Consider the following 25,228-nt stretch of genomic DNA (forward strand, 5'->3'; position numbering starts at 1 on the left):
TCTCTCCTCTCCTACACAAGGAAACCCATTGTTGTTTCAGTAGTTTGGGAAAATATATCTGTTGCTAGCAGATTACGGTTACAGAATTGCTGCTTCAAATAACTTCTCTGTTTAGACACATTGCAAAGCGGTTACCATGGGTTGTGAATCTTTTGTTTCCATTTCTTTTTGCAGGGAGGGGAGGAGGTATTTCTGCTAAAATTGTTCTTAAAATGTGAGAACTTGGAAGGAATTCTGAAGCTTCTTGGAGAACCTTCTCAAAAATGCTTTCATGCTAAACAAAACAATCTACTGTACAAAAATGAAAATTGCTGAAATGAGAAGGCAGATGGTGTTTTTTACTTCCTTAGCACTGTTAGGTATATGGGGAAAAAATTCCTGCAGCTGGCAGAGATTTTCAGATTCATTAATAGTGAAKCATGATCGATAAAGTATTAACAGCTACCTCTGAGCCTTGCAGTGTTTCTCTGTGTTTAAAAAATAACTTGAAAGTTGAGTGCAAACAGGAAACTGCATCCTTAGAAATTAGGAATCTTAAAATTTATTTGCAAGGAGGATTATAGTACTGACTGTTGGCTAGAGACTCCCTGAATAAAACCAATTATTTGAATTTAACTTTCTGTATCTTTGTTTTTTGGGCTAACCTTCGAGTACATGAAGCAGCCAATCTCTTTCTCATATGGAAATTGCTGTGTAGGCTGCTATTTTAGACAGTTAGTGTGTTTAATTTCTGCCTGTTCTAGATTTTGAACGTTCAATAGCTTAGGCAGCCAGAAATCATTGTTAAACAACTTGGAGGGGTTCTTGTGTCCCTCGTGAACTGAGGTTGTGCTAGGAGAAGGAGCATGGGCTTGCACATGTGGTGGTGTTCTGTGTAATGAGCAGGGGAGTCTGCAGTACAGGGTTAAAAAAAAAAAAAAAAAGTGTTTGGCAGATTATAGAACTAATCCATTTATTTGAAATGGAAAGTCTGGGCGCATGGTAGAGATCAGAAAAGCAGGTGGGATATTCCAGCACTTGCTAATGCTGAGACAGAAGCAGGCCAGTGCAAACTGAGGAGGATTCTGGTTTACTTATTTTTACCCTTTACATACAGTCTGTCTTGTCACTGCTAGGAAAATGGTGACTGTCCTCAGAGGTGTCTCCCCTCTGCTGTTTAATTATGTAGTGTAAGGGAATCTTCCGTCTGGGACTATCAGCAAATACGTGCTGTCTGTGCATATCCCATACTGTGTTATTCTTGCAGAAAGACTGATATTGGCACAGCACTAGGAACTAGGTAGAAAAGGTGCTGGTCTAGTGGATGGCACACCAGGTGAATTCAGTCCCCTGTGCTACCGGAGTTTCGCTGAACATGGCTAAGTCGCATACCGTAAGCTGTGCCTCGTTTCTTTCTATCACAGATGTGGCTATGGCATCTCTGTATGTTTTGGAGGGATAAAATCAAAACGTGACAATGAAGGATTTGGATAATAATCTTATAGCTACTGAGAAAGCCTAGCAAAGTTTGTGCATCTGAGCTGTGTCCAAAGGTGCTGATGACTTCTTAACTCTCAGCTTTCCATCTTTGAAGCGTAGGATTTTCACTTCTTGGCATGGCACTGTGGCAGTCAAGAGAGAGGTGCATAAATCATACGTCGCTTCATTGCTACGTGTCCTTTGCTAAGTCTGAGTGCTGCTGTCAGAAAGTTCCTGCTGGTTCCATCTCAAGCAGGATATTAAAGAAACTTCAAGTACACCCTATCCTTCTCAGATAACCTGCCTGCAAGGAGGCTTCCCATCCTCATACTGAAAATAACTTTATTGCTTATTAAATTCATAAACGGGGCTTGTGTGGCTAAGATCCCTGTGAGGAGCTGCTTTCTAAGTATTTCTTTTTCTTTGTGCCACCTTATGTGGTCTTCAGCTGCACTTTGTTGCAGGAGAAGGCAATAGGCTTCTGAGGCAGCAAATTTTGGTCTGTACATTTGCCCTGGCTGCAGACCTCCAGACTTCAGCGTCAGAGCTAGAAATAGCCTGAGATCTGATCCGGGGGGCAGGTGGGAGTCTCTTCTGAGATATGTGGGCCATATGGATATTCTAGTTCTGCGCAGGGTGAATAGCTCACGGTGGCTTTAGGCAAGGCCCATGACGTCTTTGTGCTTCAGTAAGTCCAGCTGGAGTTCCTGGCTGAAAATTAGTTGCTGTCTGCTCAGAGATGTCTTGGCTTAATAATTTCTAGGAAGGAAATAGGATATGCTCAAGCAAACATCAACCCTGCTGTGCAGAACCTTGATGGTTTATAGAAAACCCTTCTTCTTGAGTTGTATTTCCTATATGGTAGTTGTATATACCCAGTGTAAGCAAAAAGAAAAACAAACAGAAAGCTTCTTCAAAGAGCATGTATTGGCACTGGTATTTCTATAAATAACGAGACAGTCTGCTTTGGAGTTGAGCAAAGATGAGTGACTTAATCTTTACTGAACATAAAAAGAATGTTAATTTACCTAGTTTTTCATGGTTTATAATGAAAATGGGGCTAGATCGTGGAGTAAGCAGAACAGATACCACTGTTGCTATGGCATCTAAGAACTTATATGCTGTCTACTTTGAGAAATTTTATGGCACTGAAGTAAATGAGCATTAAAATAAACTCTACATTTTTGTGTGTGGGTGAAACTTCTTTGGTAAGTTAAGATGCTGCAGTAATGTCTGAGATGTTTTGCATATGGTAGTTGCAACTTTTTTGAGGAATACTAGAGATGCTATTTAAATCTGTCTTGATAAGGACCAGGCTATTTCCTTCACTCTGACGTTAATGGATATTGAGTATGTAGGATTAAGGTCTTGAAGTGCAGGTAGAAATCATTAATTAAGTACGTCATTTGCCTGGTTCATGGAGGACAAGCTTTCCTCCTCTTAATGAATATTCTGGCTTCTCTTCTGCCCTATTTATCATCTTGCACTTTCTGTAATCAGGTGTTAGAGAACAGAAATAATGTCACCCCTGTGGTTGGAATTGGTTACATACCTACAAACGTGTTGCAGCAGGGTTGGTTTGTTTGTTTTCTGTTTTTCTTCCTGCACAGGTCTCTAGGTAATGAAATGTAATCCACCTGTATGAGTTGTGCATTGCAACTGAGCAGTGACACAATGCAGTAAGTGCTGTTGAACAGTGATGGTGCGTTAAAACAAACTCCATTGTGGTCTTCTACTCGGTCCTTCATTGTTGATGGTTAAAACGTCAGGGCTCTCTCTAAGCAGACGAGCTGCCCGCTCTGCAGCGTGCCTTCGCCGGCCAGCTGGTAGCTGCTCCCAGCAGCCTGTGTCTGTGCATCTCGCAGAGTTTCATGACGATGAGCTGAGGGCGCTGCACTACTGATATGAAATGACATACCTGGGAAAACAAATGTTGGGCTTGGAATAACAGTCCTCATCTCATGCTCCGTTGGTTGGGTGCTCTCATTCAGGGCACTTACTGCTTTGTTGCATTCGTTTGTGCAGCAAGTGACGTGAGTTTGGCAAAAGCTTGGGTAATTATTTAAACCTTTCGTGTGCGCACTGTACTTGGTTTTCCAGCAGTTTAAAAGCCTGTTAACAAGTGTTTTCTTCTCTAGGGATGGATGAATGAAATTTATAATTACGATCCAGAAACGTACCACGCTACTTTGACTCACTCTGTCTATGTGCGTCTTGAAGGAAGCACCTTAAGACTTTCAAAACCCAATAAAAATATTTCCAGAAGGGCTATTTACAATGAGCCAAAGCCTGAAGTCACATATGTCAGCCAGAAAATTTATGAACTTACAGAGAGCAAGGTGAGATGTTTTACTTATGTCTGTCATTCTAACAAGGAAGATTTTGAATCTTTAAGTTTTTTTCGTTCTTCTAGTTTCATGTGCTGTCATTATGTGAACAAAATTGTTTCCATGATTAACTTGCGAAAGATTGTACTGAGGAGGAGGATTGAGAGGATTTAAAAAAATAAAATGTACTTATTTACACAATAATGGAAAAGCATGTATTTCCTCAGACAACTCAAAGCAGAAGTTAACATGTGGAAGTTTAGAATATTGTTCCTAATACATTCAATTATTGCATGGCTGCTTGTTTTGAGGCTTACATGAACATGCATAGTTCTTGGTTGGTGTTTCTGTCCCAAGCCAGTTCAGACAACTTTTGCATTTCACTGTTGGAGTGGGAGCACACATTGTATGTGAAAGCAAAAGAGGAGCGTGAGATGTCTGGAACAGACAAAACTCACTGTTGTACCCACTAGGGAAGAAGAGTTTTTTTTGCAGTTGGAAGAGCACATCAAGAATAATGCTGGAGCAGTTTCCATACATGTTATTGACTCCTGCAAATCTGTGGGGAGTTGTAGTGTAAATTTGATTCCATTGGCATTATATTAAGTAATGCATTAATATTTCATAATTAAGAGTGGATTTTTTTTAATGCAGTACATCAGTAGAGGACCTTGGCAGTACAGATGTGGGAGGAAACTGTTTCATTTGACTGTGAAAGTTAGACAGAAGGACAAAGAAGACAGTGAGGAAAACCTCCCTTCATTTCCCTGAGTCAGTGTGGGGAAGGAGCTTGCTGTCAGCTCTGCTTTCCATTAAAGGAAGAAGAGGTAGAAACTTAGAGATTCCTGCCTTTTACAGATTTGTTTTCCCATAATGGAGGCAAGAAAGCTATCTCATGCTACAAGAGTACTTGACTGACTGTTGTTCCCCATGGTGTCTTAGAAAATTTTCTGGTACTTTTTTTTTTTTTTCCTTCCCAAAATCAGTTGCAAAAGTGCTGAGTGCTCTGCATGTAGTCAGCAAATGATGGCTGTTCTCCAAGGTATTTGCCCACAGTTTTTGGAAAACACTGGTAGGTTCAGCCCTGAGATTAGAATTTTTACCTCTTGCCACTTTTCTCATCACTTGCGTTGTCTCAGTGTTCTCTGAATATACTGAACTCGGAATGTAATTATCAGCAAGTCACTTCTGTTCCTTGATTCTTGCACAGTTGTATGACCTGACTGTTGCCAGCTTCAAACATTCAATTTATGAAGTGGGCCTGAAAAGTAATGAGTTTTAAAACTCAACTTGGATTTTCATTACTTTGCTAGTGATCAAAGAAATAAGGTTCTTGGTTTTCCTRTTTTTCTGCATAGCTGTGAGAATAAGGTGTCTTAAATGAAAAATAACACACATGATTGTAGAAGTCTAAGCTACTTGAGTGGTCCTTGTTTAAATTCCTAAGGCTATGGCTCACCTTATTATTATTATTTTTTTGGGGGGAGGATTTATGAAACCAAAGACCTGGTAACTGCAGTGGATTAGACATCAACCAGCTATGAGTTAAATCAGTTAAACCTAGTGAATCCTGCATAGGATCTGTATCTCTTGCATTCGTGTTTCACATATGAATATAGAAAGATGAAAATTATAATTGAAAAAATAGATTAATTTAACCCTTTCCTTTATCCTTCAGATTTCCCTGGTTCCCAAGAGTCTGGCACGAAAACGAATTTGGAATAAGAAGTACCCTATTTGCATTGAACTGGCTAGACAGGATGACTTCATGGCTAAGGCCCAGACTGACAAAGAGAATGCAGAAGAAAAGCTATCTGCAGAAAAAGTAGACTTGAACAATGAAGAATCCAAGAAACTTCAGGATGGGGCAAAGTACACTAGTCACAAGGATCAAGTACTTTACCTCTTTGGAAGGACAGGTAGGGAGAAGGAGGAATGGTTCAGGAGGTTCCTTCTAGCATCCAAGCTGAAGTCTGAAGCAAAGAAGCCATCTAGTTTATGTGGAAGCAAGCCAGGTATTCAGTGTTTTGTACTCTAGTAATAGTGTCTATTAAAAGAAATAAACCAAAGTTATGTTTTCACCGTGGTGGTTATAGCAACTGTGGAGCTGTACTGATCCCAACAGCCATGTAATACCAAAGGGGCCCTCCTGCTGCTTATCTTGGCTCCTCATCCCCTCTCCAGCCCTTTCCTCTCATGGCCATATATGCCCCCTGCTTTCTTTTTCCAGCTCTTGCTGGTAAAACTTGCTTGACTATGTGGAAAAGCAGTTAATTTCCTAATCTGGCATAAAACTAGCCCTGCCAAAAAAGCAAACAGTTACGTGGGTTTATCTTTAAAGCATAGCTAGATAAAGCTAGCCTGATCTGTCGGTAACTCACTGCTGTCAAATCCTGTCAAACCTCTCTCCTGAACCGATCTTCATCCATCCTTGTGACTGATCAGGTACCCTCTGATTGACAAACCAGGTCAGCTCACTAACCTAGCAAAATACTCAGCTATTCTAGTGGATAGTTGCTTGAGACTATTTTAAAAGAATACATGATTTTTAAATGACTGTAATTTCTGTAACTTTCATAAGGATGATTTGTTCTGTCTTTTTTTCTTCTGTGCTGTTGGAACTGATGTCAGCATTTGCAGTATTAGACTCTCATTCCCTTCTCCCCTTCTCTATCCTTCCTTCTGCTCCAATTGTTAAAATAAATTAAGAGCTTTTGCATGGGTTAATGTCACAAGAAAACAGTGTTTAAATACAAAATCTTGTCCTAATACACATTTAAACCAGCAAACATATGTCAGATAGTCTACAACATTGATCAAATGTTTGAAAAATTAATTTAAAATCATCCTTTGGTCTAATTTTAAATCTCCTGGTTCCTGAGTATGACTCATGTTTTTCTTTCCTTATCTGTTCTCTGAGAAGCTTTTTAAAAATTTGTTAACATCATTATTTCTGGAACATAACTTCTTGAAATGCAAATGCAAAATTAATGGATAATTAAAATTCTAATAGTTACATCCTTTTGACAGTCTCTTTAATCCTCACAGTCTATAATTAAACTTAAAAATTTAGTTATAGGTATATTTTAATCACCCGACTTTATTTTAGGCATTCCCCTGCACAGTTGTTGGGAATTTTGTCATATGTTTTATTTAGGAGAGTGTCCACATGTAAATGTGTTACTGGTCAGCTGAGTTTGTTTTTAGTCACACATCCTGCTGAATACTGAATCAAGCCAAATGTTGACTAATTKGGGTTTAAGACCGCCTAAACATGATAATTTACTGTAGTCTTAAAAATGGGAAAGCATTGCTTTGAATGGTTTATTTTCAGAATAAATTATTTCTGCAAGCTAATTTTGTTCTTTTAAGTATTTGATCATACACTTTGCTGTTTGACTGCCAGATTCCTTTTCTGTTTAACAGTTATTATTCATTTTGATTTAGGGGTCTTGCCAACACATAGTAGAACCAATAGTCAGTCTGGAGCTCTTACGCACAGCCGGAGCAGCAGCAAGGGAAGCGCAGAAGAAATCGCATCCCAGCCTAAGCACAAGGATCTGGCTGGCAACGTGCGACAGAAGATGCTTCTGGACTACAATGTTTATATGGCCAAATGCATTCCACATGAAAAGAAAAGCCCTTCAGGTAGTCCAGTCCTCAGTGCAGAGAGCAGCCCTACAGCTGTGAAAAAGGTAATACTCCCCCCCTGCACCAAAAGGTGCATCAGAGATGGTAGTATATTTTTTCTTGTTAACTGCTGCTTTAAAAATCAGTTCTGTAGGGGGAAAAAAAATAAGATTTTTTTTTTTCTTTTAAAATTACAGTTTGGACCTAAACTTTTTACAGATTCTGTGTGGGGATTCACACTTGCCCATTGCCCTTTGACCACAGTTTCTTCTTACTGTAACATGCAAGCTTTTCATGTTTGGTTTCTTATCTCCCAAGAATATTTGTGTTTTTTTCTGGCTTGTACAATGTCACATCCTTAAAGGATTATACTGCTGAAGGCAAAGTGGCTGTAGATTTTCTTCATTAGGAATAACACAGGTGTATCCTAGAAAGCATTAGTCCCAAAAGAACTAGAAATTGCATCTTGACAGCTAATACTTAAGATTAAAAAAAAAAAAAAAAAATCAGATCACTTCCCAATAGTTTACTAATAATAGTACAAAGTTAATAACTTCTGTGTATATTCTAAAATAGATTGAACTAAAAGCATGTTTTTGAGGTCCTGGCTTGCTGAAACAATTTAAGTGCAATTTTAGTACACGGTAGTTGGTCTTCATTTTCTGCTCCTTCTGGGGAGTTGCAAGACCTAGGATTCCTGACGACATCTTGAACATGGTCCCCTATCCCCATGTGTGATTGGGATAGAATAATCCTATGATGAAAGCATAAGTTAGATCCTGCTTTTAGCAGTTTTTCAGTGTGTATACTACATTATAAATTCTGCTTCAGAAAGTGCTTAACCTCTTCAGTTCGTTCTTCGAGAGTGATGTCCCAGCCCTGTTGCCGTGAACAGGGTCAGGAATTCGCCTTCAGTATGTCTTCTGCGTAGCTGTGGCTTTGACCACAGTGGGGCAGCTTTTACTGCGGTATCCCTGCTGTTTGGCTTGATTGAGGGACAGAAATGGAATTGGCTTTTGTATAGGACTATGACTTGATTTTGGATAAAGTCTTGCTCAAAAAGGGCTAAGGCATGGATGGATTGGTCATACTTCATACGTGTGGTTTCCATTTTCTAAATGTCTTTTAAAAGAGATACCGAATGGCTGATGTGTTAGTCTTGTGTAGTACGTGCATAATAGCACTGTCAATAGCAGTAAATAATTCTTTGAGCTCATAGACTGCGTAACTGCTTGTTAAAACATTGATGAATCATTCTTAATAAGTGAACCTTTAATATAAAGTATGATCATTGGTTCATTTAAAAATTGTAATTCGTGTCGTGCATCTTTGTTGCTAGACTTTGATACAGCTTCCAGAAAAGGTGCAGGAGGCCACAGTACGGCGTGTGAATTAACATGGTTCACGCTACCCCACGAGAGGAGACTCTAGCCCCCGACAGCCCCTGAAGCAGTGACGAATTCACTGCTGAACCTGACACGTGCCAGTCGTTGTGCTCTAAATACATCAGTGGTGCTGGCAGGAAACTTCTGTCACAGAAGAAGCTACCAGCCCAGCAATTTCTGCCAGCATGAGGTTGCAGCCATTGGGAGCAGTCATTGCTAAGAAATGTTCCTCAGCATTTTTAGAGCTACTGTAGCATCTACCTGCTTCCTCTTATAAAGCGCTGCTTTTCTGCTGGCTTCAGACTTTCTGCCTATAATAATGAAAGGGTAATTCTCCTTTCATTACGGGCAGTTGAGCTGTTAACATGAAAGAAAGACACCATATTTGTTTTTCCTTCAAACTTCCTGGTTTGAAAGAGATCATGGTAGCTTGTACGCATCCCAGATAATTTCAGCTGGCTTTGCTTTTATGTCTGTAATCAGTGATGCAACATCCCAGCATATAATGTCAAGTGTTTTGAGATGGTTCTCGAATGAACTAAGACATAATCCTCTTGGACTGTAAACAAAACCTTTAATGTAGCAGAAGGAACAATATGGTTTTCCGAATCCAATGTACAAACACCGGGAAGAAATGTGTTTCCCTGTACTGTGTTTGTCTTTCTATTTGCAAACTGGATTTAAGGAGATAAGGTTGGGTCTTGCTCTCCTATTTTTCTGATAAGCAAAAAGAATAGATTAGCTGTTCTTTTGGACTCTATTGAGAAAGGAGAGTGTCTGTGTTAGACACTCCGCATTTGTAAGTGGAGTGGGCTTATCTCCACTCTGGTCTTATCTGCTTTTTCTGCCGGAGGTTAAAATACTTATGACTTCCTCATTTCGTTGCTTGAGGTGAATCTATATCTGTATAGTCTTATTCACTCTGTTGCACGTCAGGATGATAACAAACAAGCTTGTGTCAGGCCAGCTGACATGACTTTAAAGCTGCTTTCTGTGCTGAGCGTTTACTTTTTGTAGCCAGCCACTGAACTCCCCAGTGTAAATGAGGCTTTTTCTGACCTTAGTTTACAGCATTTCCAAAGCCGAATAACCTGCTCTGTTTTCAGTTACCAGATGCCCATGTAGCAGCTGAAGAAGAAGAAGAACAGGAGGCCTGGGTGAATGCTTTCCTTGGAAGAATATTTTGGGATTTTTTAGGAGAAAAGTATTGGTCTGATCTAGTGTCCAAGAAGATCCAAATGAAACTCAGTAAAATAAAGGTAACTAGTCTAGGGACTTGCACTTCTCATTCCTGATAGAGGAAAACAAACACAGTCTTTGGGAGTAGAAACAGCAGAAAAAAACACTTATTTAGATATCCAGGGCACTGTAAAAGACAAATGAGTAAATAAATATGATTCAGATCTCCAGTTCAGCTTTGCCGTCGATTTCACAGTAGGATCTTGACAACTTAGCTTTGTTGCCTCAGTTTCAAATGAGCTACAGCTGAATTAACTATTTGTGTCTGCCAAGTTCCTATGTGAAAAGTGGAAGTATTACTGTGTTTACTTAGGAATAAATAGAACTTCTTATAAAGTATTAAACTTCCCTGACACAGGACTCTGTAGCTAGTGTTACAGCCCTACAGTGCTTCTAGTTTCCCCACACACGCACATTAGAATTGTGAATAGAAACTAAATGCGGATTCAGAACTTGAACAAAATGAAATCTGCTTTCGGAAGTGTTAGATTGCCTTTAAGGAGGAGGAGATGAGGGTGCTCATATACCTCATATAACTTTCAACATACGCTGCCTGCAGGAGAGGTCGAAGGGAGTGGCAGTCAATGCAACAGCTGTCTGATGGGTGAAAGGATATAATTGTGCATCTACTGCATAAGTTCAAAGGATGAAGGAGAAATGATGCTTTTGGATGACTTCTGGGTCTTCCCTTTGCATTCTGTAACCTTCTCAACAGCAGCAGTTAATCACAGGCCTGTTTAGCCCCTGATGTTTGGGGAGGAGTTTACCTCTTCCTAAAGGCGAAGAAAGAAGTAGTCTTGCTGACAAGCTCTGAAATTTAGCTGCCACCCCCAGCTGTGAGATAGCGTTGCTTGTGCTTTGGGGAAATAAGCAGTAACCTAATTCTATGCTGGCTCTTTCCACAATCATGACAGCAGGGTATTCAAACGTCTCATTGGAAACAGTTCAATGGAAAGACAGGGAATGGGGGGTGAATGTATTTTTGATAGGTAAAAGCCCTATTTGTTCACAGCAGATAAGTATTTCTAATTCATAGAAGTTCTACAGCAAATACCAGCACAGAAATACAATGATTTTTGTAATACTAGAGTTATGGTACCAATTTTAAGGCTAATGTGCTAGGGTAGAATTTACCAAAGATAAAAATAGCTAAGATTTTGATGTAACTGCCACTATAAAATATATGACTGAACTTCAAAAACAAAGTTTTTAATTTTTATTCACAGTAAAATAGGATTTATACTTCGTTATTCAGCTGTTTATATGCTTTGACTAAAAAGCATACCAGAGATTTCGGTCAGAGTCAACGGCAGCATCTGAACCTAAATGTAGATTAAAAACATTTTCACTCCAAGTTCAGATAATAAATCTCTCCCTTAAAATATTATTTTGAAACTGACAAATGTGAAATCCTAGAATTTGAAGAAATTCATGTAATCATAGTCATGTTCTTTCATTGGTAACTTTTCAGCTCAATCCATTTTTTAAGTTTAATGGCCTTTTGATCTCAGGAAACAATGATGTTTAGTTCCATACCATGGATTTGTTTTTTTTACGTTCTGTTCTTTAGCTGCCATACTTCATGAATGAGCTAACTCTAACTGAACTTGATATGGGGATAGCAGTGCCGAAGATCCTTCAAGCCTTCAAACCTTCTGTTGATCACAAAGGTAAAGTAATTTCTTCTTCTATTTTTGCCAGTGCGTGCCCTCATAACATGTAGAGCAAAATTTTAATCTGTTGTGTGTGTTCTACTTGAGGAAACATACACTTAATAAGAGCTCTTAAGAGCTCATTTTGAGGAGATGCTGAGTGTTCTCTGTTTCCAACAACAGTCATATCAGGCTTGGTATAATCATAATTTTATAGAAGTTACAGAAATATGATTGTGTCTTTCCACTTGAAATATGTAAGCAGTTACAGAACCAAACTAAAATGCGCATACAACACGGGCAGATGCATGTCTGCGTCTGTCATGCACTGCAGAGAGCAATGCATGTCTCATCAAGAGAGAACTGGTTCTGCACCATAGCAGAAAAGATTTGACACTCTTTGAGAGGAGTTGACCTGCTCTGAAAACGGTGATTCAGAAAAATACAATCCTAACGAACCAGAAAACAAAAATGCAATATTGCTTTGAAAAGAAACTTTAAAATACAGCATCATTTTGTGTTCTCAGTATTAAATATAAATTTTTTTTAAAGCTAAATGACTTTCTTACTGCTAACTGAATGAAAACACTGGTTTTGCGCTTTTTTTCCCCCTGTTCTTTGTCTCGCATTTTTGTCACAGCAGTATATTTGAGGTTATTCTTGTCACTTAAGTACTTTCACAAAAAGACAGTATCAGTCTACTGAAGAATAAGAAGCTCATTTTAAAATAGTCTTTTTTAGGTCACTATATAACCTGGGATAACATTTTTAGCTACAAAAGTATTTGTGCTTTTACAAGCTGAGGATAGGTGGATACCATCTTATTCTCTAAGATATGTAATTAGAGCAGCTTTTCATGTGAAATGGTTGGTGAGTTTATCAAGAKTTTTTTCACTGTCTCCTCTCACTCCCTTCACCCCTTTATTTGCTTACTGTATTGTAACGCTGGGCTGGAAAATGTCGTCAATCTGCAAGAGAGTCACTTGGCTCATGGTGGAGAAGGTTCTAATTGGTCTACAGGGAAATACTCCCTTGGAGGACCTGTGGTGATGCAGCTGTGGCTTACTTGGCAAACAACTTACTCTGGTTTTAAACCTGCTCGTCCAACTTTTAGATGAAGATATCAAAATAAAGTCATTTCTGATGGTGTTCGTTAACATACGAGCTGTCAGTGAGTCAGTATGAATTTAATGCATTTACAATACTTACTTAGTATGTTGGAGACCACTAGAGAGGCTCTAAATTACAGGCCAGCGAAGGGCCAAAACTTCAGCAAATATCTCGGTAGCATGTTTATAACAATAACACAGAACATGGAGAGAGGAGCTGATCAAAGTCAGAACAGGTAACTAGGTTATTTGTTGCCGATCTTTTCACCAATTTGCTTGTAACTTTTTAGGGTTGAGTATTTACTTGGCCTCAGTAGTTCATTCTTAGAATATTTTAATTTCTCATATGTATTACTGGCTTAAGTAACTCTTGTAAAATTCACTGACATACCCAGAATGAATTTAAGTGCTTTGCATTTCAGCTTACATTAAACAAATCATAAGAGGATCACTAGCTCTCCTGTGCGTAGTGTTCCTAGTGAGGAACAGGAGAGCTAGTGTTTCTTCATGTATCATCTTCCCAGAGCTGGAGGGTGCTGAACACACAGTCAGGCACTATGTCTTTTTCTGCAGTGCTGTTTGGAGGAAACTTCAGTGCTAAACTCGGTGGGGTTTAGGGGGGTTTCTGGTCCTTGGGTGGTTTCTCTCTTCAACATCTTAGTTCATCTCACTGTTCTTAAAGGTCAAGTCACAGTGGTTCCCCAGAGTTGGAGAACTTGTGATAAAATTCAGCTGTATACAGTATTAGCTAACTAGGCTGTTTCTGCTTAGAAGCAACTCAGATTTCGTCTTTGCACCTATTATATAGTTTGGCTATATAGATGGTGTTTTTCAGTTTTATTTAAGTGTAGTTTTGAAACAAGATTCATTTGTCTGCCGCTCTTACACTGCTGTTCTCCAGCTCTGATGAACAATTGTCATCAGACCTTTGCGAGAATACCAGGTGCACAACATTTAGAAGGAACTAAATACCCATCAGCAGTAACATTAAAAATGTGGTTCTCAAATCACTGACTAAAAGCATGAGAAGGTCAGTAGGCTCTAACTTTTCCCTTGTAAAAGCGTGAACGAAATGGACTTCTGGGAATCATTAAAATTTTCATGAACATACGAAAACACATGTTAACTAACGCTACCTGTTATATCCAAATGCTATTGTTTGTCCTTATCTCACCTGAGATTTGCAACTCTTTGGGGAAAAGCCTTATCTATAAAACACTGGCTACCTTACTCTCTCTCAACTTCTTAAAAGTATTTTTTCACTGAGCTTTATAAACAAAGCTTGCTGGAAAACAGCAAATTGTTTTGTTGTCACCAGGAACAAAAACTGTCTTTTGAGAGAAACGGAAATTTGATAGGTGGAATAAGCAGTCGGTATTCAGGGAACTAGAATGTGTTGCTGCTTCTTGTAAGACTCTTCCTCTATGGGAGAACAGGTTCTCTGTGTTGCTTACAACATCCTCCAGTGTTCTTAGTTACAGCATGGCTTCACCACTTGTAGAAATTTATTTATTTATTTTTTTGCTGAAAACAAAATAAAATGCCAAGTGGTTTGATAGTTTCTTTTTGAACAAACTTAAGCTTTAGAATCCATATCAGAGTGTTTCCCTTTGCATTGCGCCATGTTGCGGGAATATTGAACCAAAATGGGTAAATGTTTCCATCTTCCTCTGCCTTAGGAGTCATGTCTTTAGTTATTGACTACCAAGTGCTACTGAGAAAAGCCATACAGTAGGTGTATATGGGGGGGGTGTATTTCTCCCTGCAGTCGTCTTTAGTATGAGAGATTTTGTACAGTTGAACTAGTGTCCGAAGCAATTGGTCCTGCCGCGGCAGCCTTCTGCAGTCAAAGTACTGTTGTTGCATCAAAGCAGTGGTAGTAAACTTGATTGCTGTAATCTTAAATTGATTCGCAGCAAAACTCACCTGATTCTTGCAGCAGCTTTTGTTACTAGCAGTGGTTCTGAGTGCTCTTTTGAAATAGTCGATCACAACATCTTTGAAATAAAACGAATTGCCAAACTCTTCTAAAACAAATTTATAGGCCAAAAATATAAAATGGTACAAAAATTTAAATGTATGCTGTCCAGATATGATATTTAAAGCATCATTACTGCATCTGTCCCTTCAGTGAAGAGGAAAAGCTCTATTTATTTGTGATCTCTGTTTTTACTTTAGAAATACATGGTCTAATATTACTTTAGGTTAGTCAAAGGAGGAATCGGAAACGACCTATGTTTCAATTTGAGCACCTGACTGTGAGTTGGATTTGCATCTTCCCTGCCAGAGATGCAAAGGACTCTAGTAAAGGTAGATGAAAGATTTAGATCCTGTGTTTTGCAGAGAAGAAAGTGGGTTTGTAAACCCTGGCTTCCCCAGGTTAATCCTGGAGAGAACGGTCAAGACGATGCCTTGCCACAGACTGCAGGATGACAGCCGCTGTACATGCATGCGGCATACGACAGGAATGAAACTCGCTGGGACTTTACCAAAATGCTTGCACACAATCAAATAAATAAACGCATATCTGGTATAGCAACTGATTAAATCAAAAAGCAACGAAACTGTATCAACTTCCTTAGCACATTGGGTTTTATTTGGGTTATCAGACTCAAACAGATTTAAACGTTTTTTGAATTCTCTTGTTTCAGCTCTAATAAGTTCAGTTATAACTGAGGACTGCACTTCCAAGTCATGAGATGGGATTTAGGAGATTGCTGAATGTTTTGCTTCACTTCTTAATTACTGACAACACCAGCGGGAACAGTTAACTCCTTCAGGTCCCTGTTCAGATTAACTGTGACAAGCAAGCACTCATGGCAGAATTTGTAGTCCTTGTCATTTGACAATGTGAATGAAATTACATGTAAACTCTTAGTATCTGAGTGTTTTTAGGAGCTTGCAGTAAATACTCACTCATACTTTATTTTGCTGTTGTTCTTAAAAGAATGTGTATAAATAAGGATATGATAATTGGATACATTTATTTTCATAAGAATGAATTTACTTGCTAGGAAATTGGCCTATGAGTTACTCACACCCAAAAGAAAAATTTCTTAAAAGAAAAACTCAGGGCTAATATCCAGAATGGAGGCTTTTAGGATTTTTTTAGAAGCTATTTGAGACCATCATTTCAGGTCGCCTTTTGTGAGGCAGGAAAATATGGCCAGTTACGGGATGTGAAGAACTTCTGTGGTTTTTTCATCCAGTAAACATTCACGCTTTTCTATCAGTGCTTGATTACAAGGGAAAAAAAAGATTATATGGCTACTATAAGTAAAGATGTTAACAGACAATATTTACAACAAAAAATCTTATTTCTGTTAATAGTTCTATTTGGGTGACAGCACATGCCCTAGTATTTACTGTACTTCTGTCAAGGCTAGGGAACCAGATAACTGAATAAACTGTGCCATCTGCCCAGCTCTTCCCCTTCCTCCTCCCGTCCCCCCACCCCCCTAGAAAAAGTGTATGAACATTTCCTGGCCAGAAGGAGTATCCTCTCTCAGTAATCTGGTTTCAATGGTTTCCTTTACTTAATTTGATCTACTGTTAAAATAGCACTGAAGTTTGAAGCATGCTGACTCATCGGCCCTGTGAAAGGTCTGCTCAGCCATTTTCTTGTTTCTGATGATCTTAGTACTGCTTCATTACTGGGGGAAAAAAAATCCATGTAAGCTTGTGTTTGAGTTCTTGTGTTTTAGTTTGGTGTAGCATTAAAGCCTGGATGATGGAAAAGAATAATTTGGGTTAGTAAAAAAGCAGCTTGCCTTCAGTACTGTTTCCAGTATGTCGGCTGACGGCGGGTCGATCGTGTCAGTGACCTGGTCTTTGAGAGCTGATTCTTCCTGTTGATATAAGCAGGTAGAACTGGGGACAGTGGCATTTTTCTGATAAGTTCTTGCAGAAGAGAAAACTATTGTTCTTTAATTGAAAAATGGTATCTTTTGTAGATCAATCAGAACTGAAGAGTAGGTGCCATTACTTGCTCCCAAATAAGTAAAGTCGAATGCTTGCGTGGTTGCACGGTCTCACTGATGGGCCCGAGCCTGGCAGGGCATATTGTGTGCAGCTGCAATGTCTGGAGAAGGAAGATAGGTAATCTCTGCTTGAGGGCATCAGTACATTTCTAATCTCTGTTCACAAGCACCCTATAGCTTTTTTTTTTTTTTTTTTTTTTACTCGGCGGGGTTGCTGGTTGCATTGAAGAGGCTGGACCTAATCTTGTAATTATTCCCCAGACAGTTCTTTTGGGGAGTGTGGTAAGTGAATAGTCTGCCTAGACAATAGGATTTAAAATGCAATTTAAGCACTATACACCTAGAATTGTTTTCAGTAATGACCCTGTTTCTTATGAGTCATAAGCAGAAGAATGCCTATAGCTGAGTTACTGAGCGAACGTTTTCATATTTCTTCAATAATCTATGGTTGGAAGCACAAATGGACTGCAGGTTGTGATGCGAAAAAGAGATCTTGCTCAGGGATTTCAAGTTTTGCTTCATTTGGACAACAAAAGTAATATAGAGGAGTGTCCCTGTTACAGTTCGGCTTGGAGCAGTATTTTGGATAGTTTTAAGTGAATCGTCCGATTCTCTATCGGCTTTGTCTTGATTCAGGTTGATTCAGCAGTTGTGGTGTGCACAGATCAAATTCTTTTTTTTACAGTATTAGCTGTGCTAGGCTGATCTGACCCTTAATTCATTTCCCAACACTGAACTTATAAAATAAAGTTTAATATGAACAGAGAACTTTGCTTTGGTAAGCTTTTGTTTTTTAATAAGTTAATGACATAATTGATGAAAATGTAGTTTTCCTTTTTTTTTTTTTTTTAAGGGTGAGGTATAGGGTTTTTTTATAGAGATTTTTGTCCTGTTATTAAAACAAAGTGACTGTGACTTTTTTAACTGATACCACATATTTATCGTTAATTCTAGGACTTTGGATTGATTTGGAAATGTCCTACAATGGGTCTTTTCTAATGACCCTGGAGACCAAAATGAACTTGACCAAACTGGGTAAAGAGCCTCTTGGTGAAGCACTGAAAGTTGGAGAGATCGGCAAAGAAGGGTAAGATATTGCAGTGGTACAGTCGAACCAGAGTTTTGATACTGGGAAAAGCTAAAATTTCCACGTGCTTATGTAGCTCTGGCTCCGTGACAGATTGAAAGGCGTTGGAGTGCCTGCATGTGAGTGGCCTTTCTCTTCAACTAAGTAATGTTTGATTACACTGTTGATAGTTGTCTTCCCCAAAAAAGGCTTTTATAGTACAATCTTATTATATATATGTTTTAGTAGGATTTTAAAATGTTGCGTGATTAAAATATAGTTTTGCCTTCCACTGGAATTGGGGTCTTCACAAGCAGGACTGAATTTTGGAGAGATATACATGCAGATATCTTCTACAGCATGTTACATCTTAGGTGAAGCATGAAGTTTCTTTAAGTAGAACAGAGTTTTTCAGAAAAGAAAACTATCTCTGAATTAGAACACATGAAACTAAATTACAGAAATCCAACAGCTTTTGATCCCTTGAGACCTTTAAATTACCACATAGATTTTAAAGTGATTATTTTGATCAAGATCCTTTTAGCTATTACTGATCTAACAATTTCTGTTTTAATGTGTATTCTCCACAGAAAAGTACTATTAGAGAGATGCAAATTTCAAAAAAGAAATATCATTACATATGCATATATGTACATTATAATTTTCTTGTTAATTTGGTGGGGGTGTTATTTTTGGTACTACAAGCATTGGGTGACATATATCCTAGTGTGACTTCACTGGCATGCAGATCCATTCCTACTGGAATGAATTTCAGCCATTCTCTCCGTGAAACTTGTCTGCGTTAACCCATCCCAAATACCCAAGTGGACTTGAATGGCTGGTTATTACTTGACTATAATGCAGTGAATGTAACATTTTCCAAAAGCTGTAGATTATATGAAGGTTTTCTCACATTATTAATTCATAACTCACTTTTAAAAAGTGGTGATCTGAGGCAGAGGGGGAAATCTCTGGTGGAATTGAAATTTCAGTGTCTTATGTATTGACATCAATATACACTACATACTTTTCTGTTATAGGCAGTCTGATTTAATACATTAGTGGTGATGGACTAAAACTGAATCTCTCTGGCATTACATGCCAAATGCTAAATGAGCATTTCTTATATGTTGTTGCATACAAACAACTTGAGATTGAGACTATAAACAATCTAATACTTTTTATAGTTTTTCTTCTCCTGACTTGTACCAAAGAATATCTACTATTGTAAACTATGTAATAGTAAATAATTATGGAAAGTAAATAGGCTACGGTTGTTATGCAAAGACTTTCTTAATAGTTTTATTGCATCATGGGAGTAATCACACCCATTCTTTAGACTCCAGTTTTCCTCATATTCCACTTCTGTTTAGCAGCTGTGTCTAAGTGAAATCTCACAGATGAACTAATTAGACAATACACAATACACATACTGTAACTTACCTAATTTGCATTTGTGCTCTTTCCCACTCATTTTTATAATGTCATTTGAGTTTCATCAGTCTGTGGATTTGTATTAACCTGCTGAGTGGTATTTGTCAAATATCTATCCCAGTAGCTGTGGAGTGCTGATTCTGTTTGTGCTGTGTAAAACCGTTCAGTGGTTTTTCTTTCACTACCTATCAGAAAAGGAAGCAATCCTCATGGGCAGCTGAAAGYGGCCGAGATCACATACCTCCTCGGTTGCTGTTGCAAAACCCCCTAGGGCTTTGCAACCTCAACCTGGGACAGAACCGTCTCAGCAGCCTCGAGAGCCAAGAACATCCCTAAATCGAACATGTCCCGAGTTAGTCATTCTGCAGTCAAGGCCAACATTAAGTAACCATGAGGGTCCTAGAATTTTTGTGTTTCAAAACAGCTGTTTTCCCTTCCCACTACAGAAAGCAGAATGTCAAAATAGCTACTGAGAAATCTGCAGTCCCCGAACAGTGGGTGGTCCCTGATTTAGTGTATATCCACTGCCAACAAATAAGAAAATATTCTCCAAGTCTGGTCTCTTGATTAGACATGAATAAAATGTGGTCTTTCAGTATTAAAACACTAGATAATTTGCATGCTCATGTCATAGCTCTGACCATTTATTTTGAGGTATTTTGAAGTAATTCTTACAACAGCACTAAATTATAATGCAGTTGTGAAAAGGAAATAGGTGTAAATGATCTGATGGACTGGTAGAATTTCAGAGATTTTAATATCAGTAGCCTAGATTCTCTTGTCATTGGCACTGATTGAAATAAGTATTTCAGAGTTTGCATCAATAGCATTGGTAGCTGTGATGCTAAGTATTGAAGGAGCTTTTTCAAGAAATCTCTTTAATCTTGTCTGCCAAAGCGTGGGAGATAGAGAAAGAAAAGTCTGTACAAATGGAATTCTTGTTTCTTTCTTCCCCCATCCCTACAGAGTTTTCTTTGTGTGTTTTTGTATTTGTCCACTGCAAGAAGGACCTAAAAAAAAATAATTAGTGAACACATTTCATATTTAAAAAATCAGTTTGATTTCTAGCTCAGCATAGGCCCCCAGTGAAGCAAATGTTAATGCCTGTAACTAGGCAACCAATTATTTGAAAGTACAACCATTAACTGAAGCTATATTGCTCCCTGCACATGGCTCTTATGTTCTGAAGGCTCAGGGCTGGGTATCATATGTCAGTTTTTACCAAAAGAGCAGCCTAATATATTCCAGTTTGCTTGAGGTTTTTATTGTTGTTAATTTTGATTTTTTTTTCTTGAATACAATAGATTTATATAAAACTTAAAGGTTCTGTCTGAGAAGTATAGAAAAGTTTGATTCACATCTACACACTGTTCATTTTAATGGCTTTTCTRATTATCAGTTGGCAATTGCTATGACAAGTATAGAACTATTCTGCATGCACTTGAGTCCAGAATCACATTGTCTTTGTAAGCCATGCAGATACTTTTCACTGGTCTTAAAATAATTAAAAAATCATACAGCAGATGTTGATTGCTTATGCTCATTTCTACCACTAAAGAGCCTAGAGCAAAACTGGCTCTTAAGATGTGATAACCACAAACTCATGTATTTCACGTAGCTAGAAGAAAGGCATCTACCTCATCTGGAAAGGAGAGGGTGGGGGAAACAGGACTGCTTTTTAACTGCGCTTGTATATTGTCAATATAAAGTGAGACAGATGATTCAGTATTGCAGTCCACTTTATCATTCCTGCTGTATTACTGTTTGAAATAGAACTGAAGTGTGCTGGAATACAGTTTGATTATTGTCTGTCTTGCATGCACTCACAGGAAAATTCAAAGAAATCAGAGAGAGAGAACTATTTAATAGCTGATTTTATAAAATAAATTCAGTAGCAGGTCTCAACATACCAGAAATCAGGCAAATACAAGCAAGCTAACCCAAAGTTAGCAATGCACTGCAGTTTCTTACCCCATCAGCCCTTTCTGCAGTATTGTACTATGTAAAAACAAACTGACAAATGGTAATTCATAAAATATTGTGCAATGAGCTCAGGAACAATACTGCAGCTCCAAAGTGTTTTTCTGCCAATGTTTGTGTCGTATAAACCATCCATTGTGTGCAGAGATCCACTGAAATCTCACTAAAGCTTATTTGTTGTTGCTTTGTTTAATGCAAGGAGATCTTTTGGTCTCAGCCAGTAGATACATGCTTGTGGAGTCACTTTAGAGGGTCCCATTACTTAGACAAAACTGAATTTTTTGCAGGAAGGTGACACTTTGGCCTTAGAAATGCAGTGACTGTGCTTCACACAGGATGCTGTGACACACAGGAAAGTGAAGTGAGGTTACATCCAGGTAGAAAATGTGTAGTTTGAATCTGACCTAAAAATGTGAACTTCTCTCTACTAGAAAAATTAGCTCCAGCACTGCTATTTGGGCCAGTGACATGACTTTTTTTCCCTACCTCCCTTCCTTGGGAAGGTGGGTCCAGTTGAAGGGCTGTTTCACTCTTCTGCAGTTAGGAAATGCATCTCTGCATAGGAGGAAGAGGTTTATGAGTCTCTGATTTCATAGCTTGGGTAGCAAATTCTTCAGTGTAGAGAGGTCATGGGATTATTGCCCGTGTTCAGGCAGTTAGGAAAGAGCTCTGTGCGTTGGCGAGTTGTACTTGAACTGTCCTCTTAAATTAGGACTTCACACAGCAACTAAGAGGTTCTGCTGTGTACAGAATAGCAGACAGTAGCCTTAGTCCGTGCCCTGTGTGATGTTAGTAAATGCCTCAAATCTCCAAGAACACACACGCACACACCGTAAACCGTGTGTTCTGGGCAAGCTGTAGAGTATTACAGGCCTGGGTAGAGTCCCCATGGCCAAGACTGCGAGCTTCTGAGGCTTGTGCAACTATTGCAATTTATTGCGTTAGGTACAGATCTGTTAATACTGAAGTGTGTTTGCTGTATCCTTCCCTAACGTTAATCTGTTGAAAAGATTTGAATGCTTTTCTGTGATTATGTACATAGATTGTTCTAAAGCTGAAGTCTAGGAATTAGTTGCTACCATGTGATATGTTGTATTTTCTTTGAGAGCAGCACTTGTTTGGTTTTATTCTTATTGTTTCACTTTTCCCCTACTCTCCCCATGACACAGTTTGCCTTATTTTATTTTGGGCTCTCTTCAGCAAAAAAAATAACTTAAATACTGTGAAGATCAGTCACTGTGTCAGAGGAGCTTAAAACTTCACAAGCCTGAGGGACAATTTCCCTATCAATTTGGTAAGGGAAAGAAATATTTCCAGCAGAGATACTGAAGGGAAATCATATCCCAAACTATTATGAGACAAAAGGATCTCTACACAATGTCTAAGAAATGTTACCTCCCAGGGTAATACCAGACTTCTTCTATTAATGGAATTCCCCCTTTTTTCTACACGAAATCTCTGTGTTAGTGAGGACAGGCACTGTAGTTACAGCAGTGCGAATCACTAGTTTGAGACAGCGTAGCTCTGCCAGTTTGGGTATTGTGCATTTCCTTTTCGGAGAGACTGTAAAGATCAGGTTCTCTTGTACTTTGCCTGTGGTGTTATTGCTCGAGGTATGTCCATGCTGCAAAAATTGTGCATGGGTGTGAGTAGACCAAGTGGAGTTTATTAGCTTGGGCTAGAAGTGCTGTGAAGGTAATTATATGGGGTAGCACCTCAGTTAGCATCTCGGAGGGATTCTGGGGTTAAATGAGTTGACAATGTCAATTCAAAACCTACGTAGCCTTGCCTTTGTTGTTTTACCAGGCTCTGGTTAGCGAGCCCTCATTAAGAGGATGCTTTCTTGACAATGTAGATGTGCATTATTTGTGCAAAGTGGATCTAAAATGTATCAGTTTCAAGTTCAAATAATTATAGTTAGAAGTCTGGGAATTTTGATCTTGGCTGTGTTTACATTAAACTTGTTCACTTTTCTCTCATGCAAACACTAATGGAGACCTAGGCTGGCATTTAGTACAAGACAGAACTGTAGTTCTCACCTTTCCATTTAAAAACTCAGCTTTGTCAAAGTTTTAAAAACAAAAAACCTGTCCAGCCTACATCTTGCTCAAATTTTGTGGAGAGCCACGAGCAGCAACAGAGATGCTTTCAAACACATTTCAAACCATTTTCCCATTCAGTCTGATGGCATGTAGAATATTCATGCAGGATTCCATCCCACAGGAGAGGAATAATTTTCTGTTTTAAAGCTAGCTATTACCGACTCAGCATGTCTTCTGTTTTATTCTCTAAGACTGACAGTTTATAAGAAGGAAGGGTCATTTCAGAATCTCAAATAGAAATATGTGTAGTGGCAGCCAAACGGCTGTGCATGGTGAATAGCTATTTAAGAATGTTGCATTTGACCTGGAAATTGCATTCTTTCAGTTTCAGGCCAAGGGTGTATTGTCTTGCAGACAGCGATGAGGAATCCTCCAGTGCTGGGTCTTCAGAAGAGGATGATGCTCCTGAGTTGGCAGGAGAGAAGCAGCTGACTCCAGGAGCAGAAGGGTAAGGTGCCTATGTAGTGTTTGTTGTTAATTCTCTCCCTCCTCCTCCTCCTCCTCCCCCCCCACTTTTGTGTGTGTATGTGTGTGGGGGGGCATTTCCAAACTTACTAGTATAACTGATATTCTGGTGCAGTCCTATAATGTTCATTGTGACAGAGTGTGAGTGTATTCAAGCAGTGAAGCAAACACATCTCAGCCATGTCTGGAGCAAAGAGCAGCAGCCGAGCAGTGTACCGCAGAACAAAAGAGCGCTCTGTACAGCACTTCTGCAGAGCGGACTGTGTACTGCTCCATTTAACACCTCCTGATCCCCTCACTATTAGGTTGCAGAGGGAGCTACGTCTTTGGGCCACAGAACCCGAGGGGAACTTCTTCAGCATGTCTTGCCTGGTAGCAGAGCCAAGAACAGAATTTTGTTTATGGATGTGAAACGCAGTGTTTAGACTGCTGTTCTTAATACTGAAACACACCAACGTTAGACAAGGTACAAGACTGCAGGGTGACATAAAGATTTCTAACCTCGTCTTTGGACTAGTGAACCACCCTGTTTGTACGCAGTGGATACATGTACTGATCCTGCTGATCCCTTATTTCCAGTGCATCCTTTTCTTTAAGGAAATGTCAAACATCTATTATTCAAGCCTGGCTTTCTTGCTTAGTGTTGTTTTTTCTCTTGAAGGGTTTTGAGCGTCTGGGCTATGTAACACTGCCCTCTGATGCTGCACAAGGAGAATTCTAAAGGAAATTGCTTAAAAGTCAGTTTTGCCACGTCATTCCATGTTTTGGCTGCTGCGCTCTGACTTTTCTTTTTACAGCTGATTGAGATTATAACGTGCAGTGAGAGATCTATAGTAAGCCTGAAATGTGTCAGACAATCACAACGTTTCCTATGTCTGAACATGTCTTAGTGATTTTTACAGTGAATATACCTAAAGGCCCCATGACACATTCAAAATATTCTAGGGAATTTCCTTGGAGTTTTGCTCCTAAAACCTTTTGAAAACTATGCGATGAATTGTTGGAATTATTTGAATAGATTCATTTCATATCTTTTAAAAATATATAGATCATATAAATAACTCTCTTGTATCAAGAGGACAAAGAGAACAAAGAATTTTTAAGTAAAGTATTTTCTTGTGCCTTTCAAAAACCTGCATTGCTACCACTATAGGACCTGATGAGAGAGTAACTATTTTGTCTGGGTAAAGATACAGCTAGCATAAATCCAAAAGTTGAAATCAATACACCTGTTTTATACAAGCTGAGGAGTTGTCTTTTCTGGTTACTAGACGGAAGAGTCTCTAAAAGGCTATATGACCATGAATTTTTGCAGGATAGCAAAATGTCATTTCTTTTGCAAGGCCATCTCTGCTATATAACATCAAAAGCCACAATCAGGCATATATAGTGTGTGGAAAT

At 38.8% G+C, this 25,228-nt stretch overlaps 1 protein-coding gene across 6 annotated transcripts in view; it reads left to right on the plus strand.

Moving 5' to 3' along the window:
* TEX2 (testis expressed 2) overlaps positions 1-25,228 on the plus strand; it is a 64,828-nt gene that overhangs the window by 35,427 nt on the left and 4,173 nt on the right. For 5 of the 6 annotated variants that reach the window (XM_026067534.1, XM_026067533.1, XM_026067532.1 and 2 more), the window contains exons 3-9: positions 3,597-3,797; positions 5,464-5,800; positions 7,233-7,480; positions 9,907-10,059; positions 11,610-11,709; positions 17,735-17,867; positions 23,688-23,810. In XM_026067534.1, the coding sequence (XP_025923319.1) occupies positions 3,597-3,797; positions 5,464-5,800; positions 7,233-7,480; positions 9,907-10,059; positions 11,610-11,709; positions 17,735-17,867; positions 23,688-23,810 (1,295 nt within the window). Of the gene's footprint in view, positions 1-3,596; positions 3,798-5,463; positions 5,801-7,232; positions 7,481-9,906; positions 10,060-11,609; positions 11,710-17,734; positions 17,868-23,687; positions 23,811-25,228 lie in introns of those variants that run through there. The other variant, XM_026067535.1, reaches the window with a different exon arrangement.

This window comes from Apteryx rowi, unplaced genomic scaffold (assembly GCF_003343035.1).
Source record: "Apteryx rowi isolate R43461 unplaced genomic scaffold, aptRow1 scaffold_26, whole genome shotgun sequence".
NCBI classification, from domain to species: Eukaryota; Metazoa; Chordata; class Aves; order Apterygiformes; family Apterygidae; genus Apteryx; species Apteryx rowi.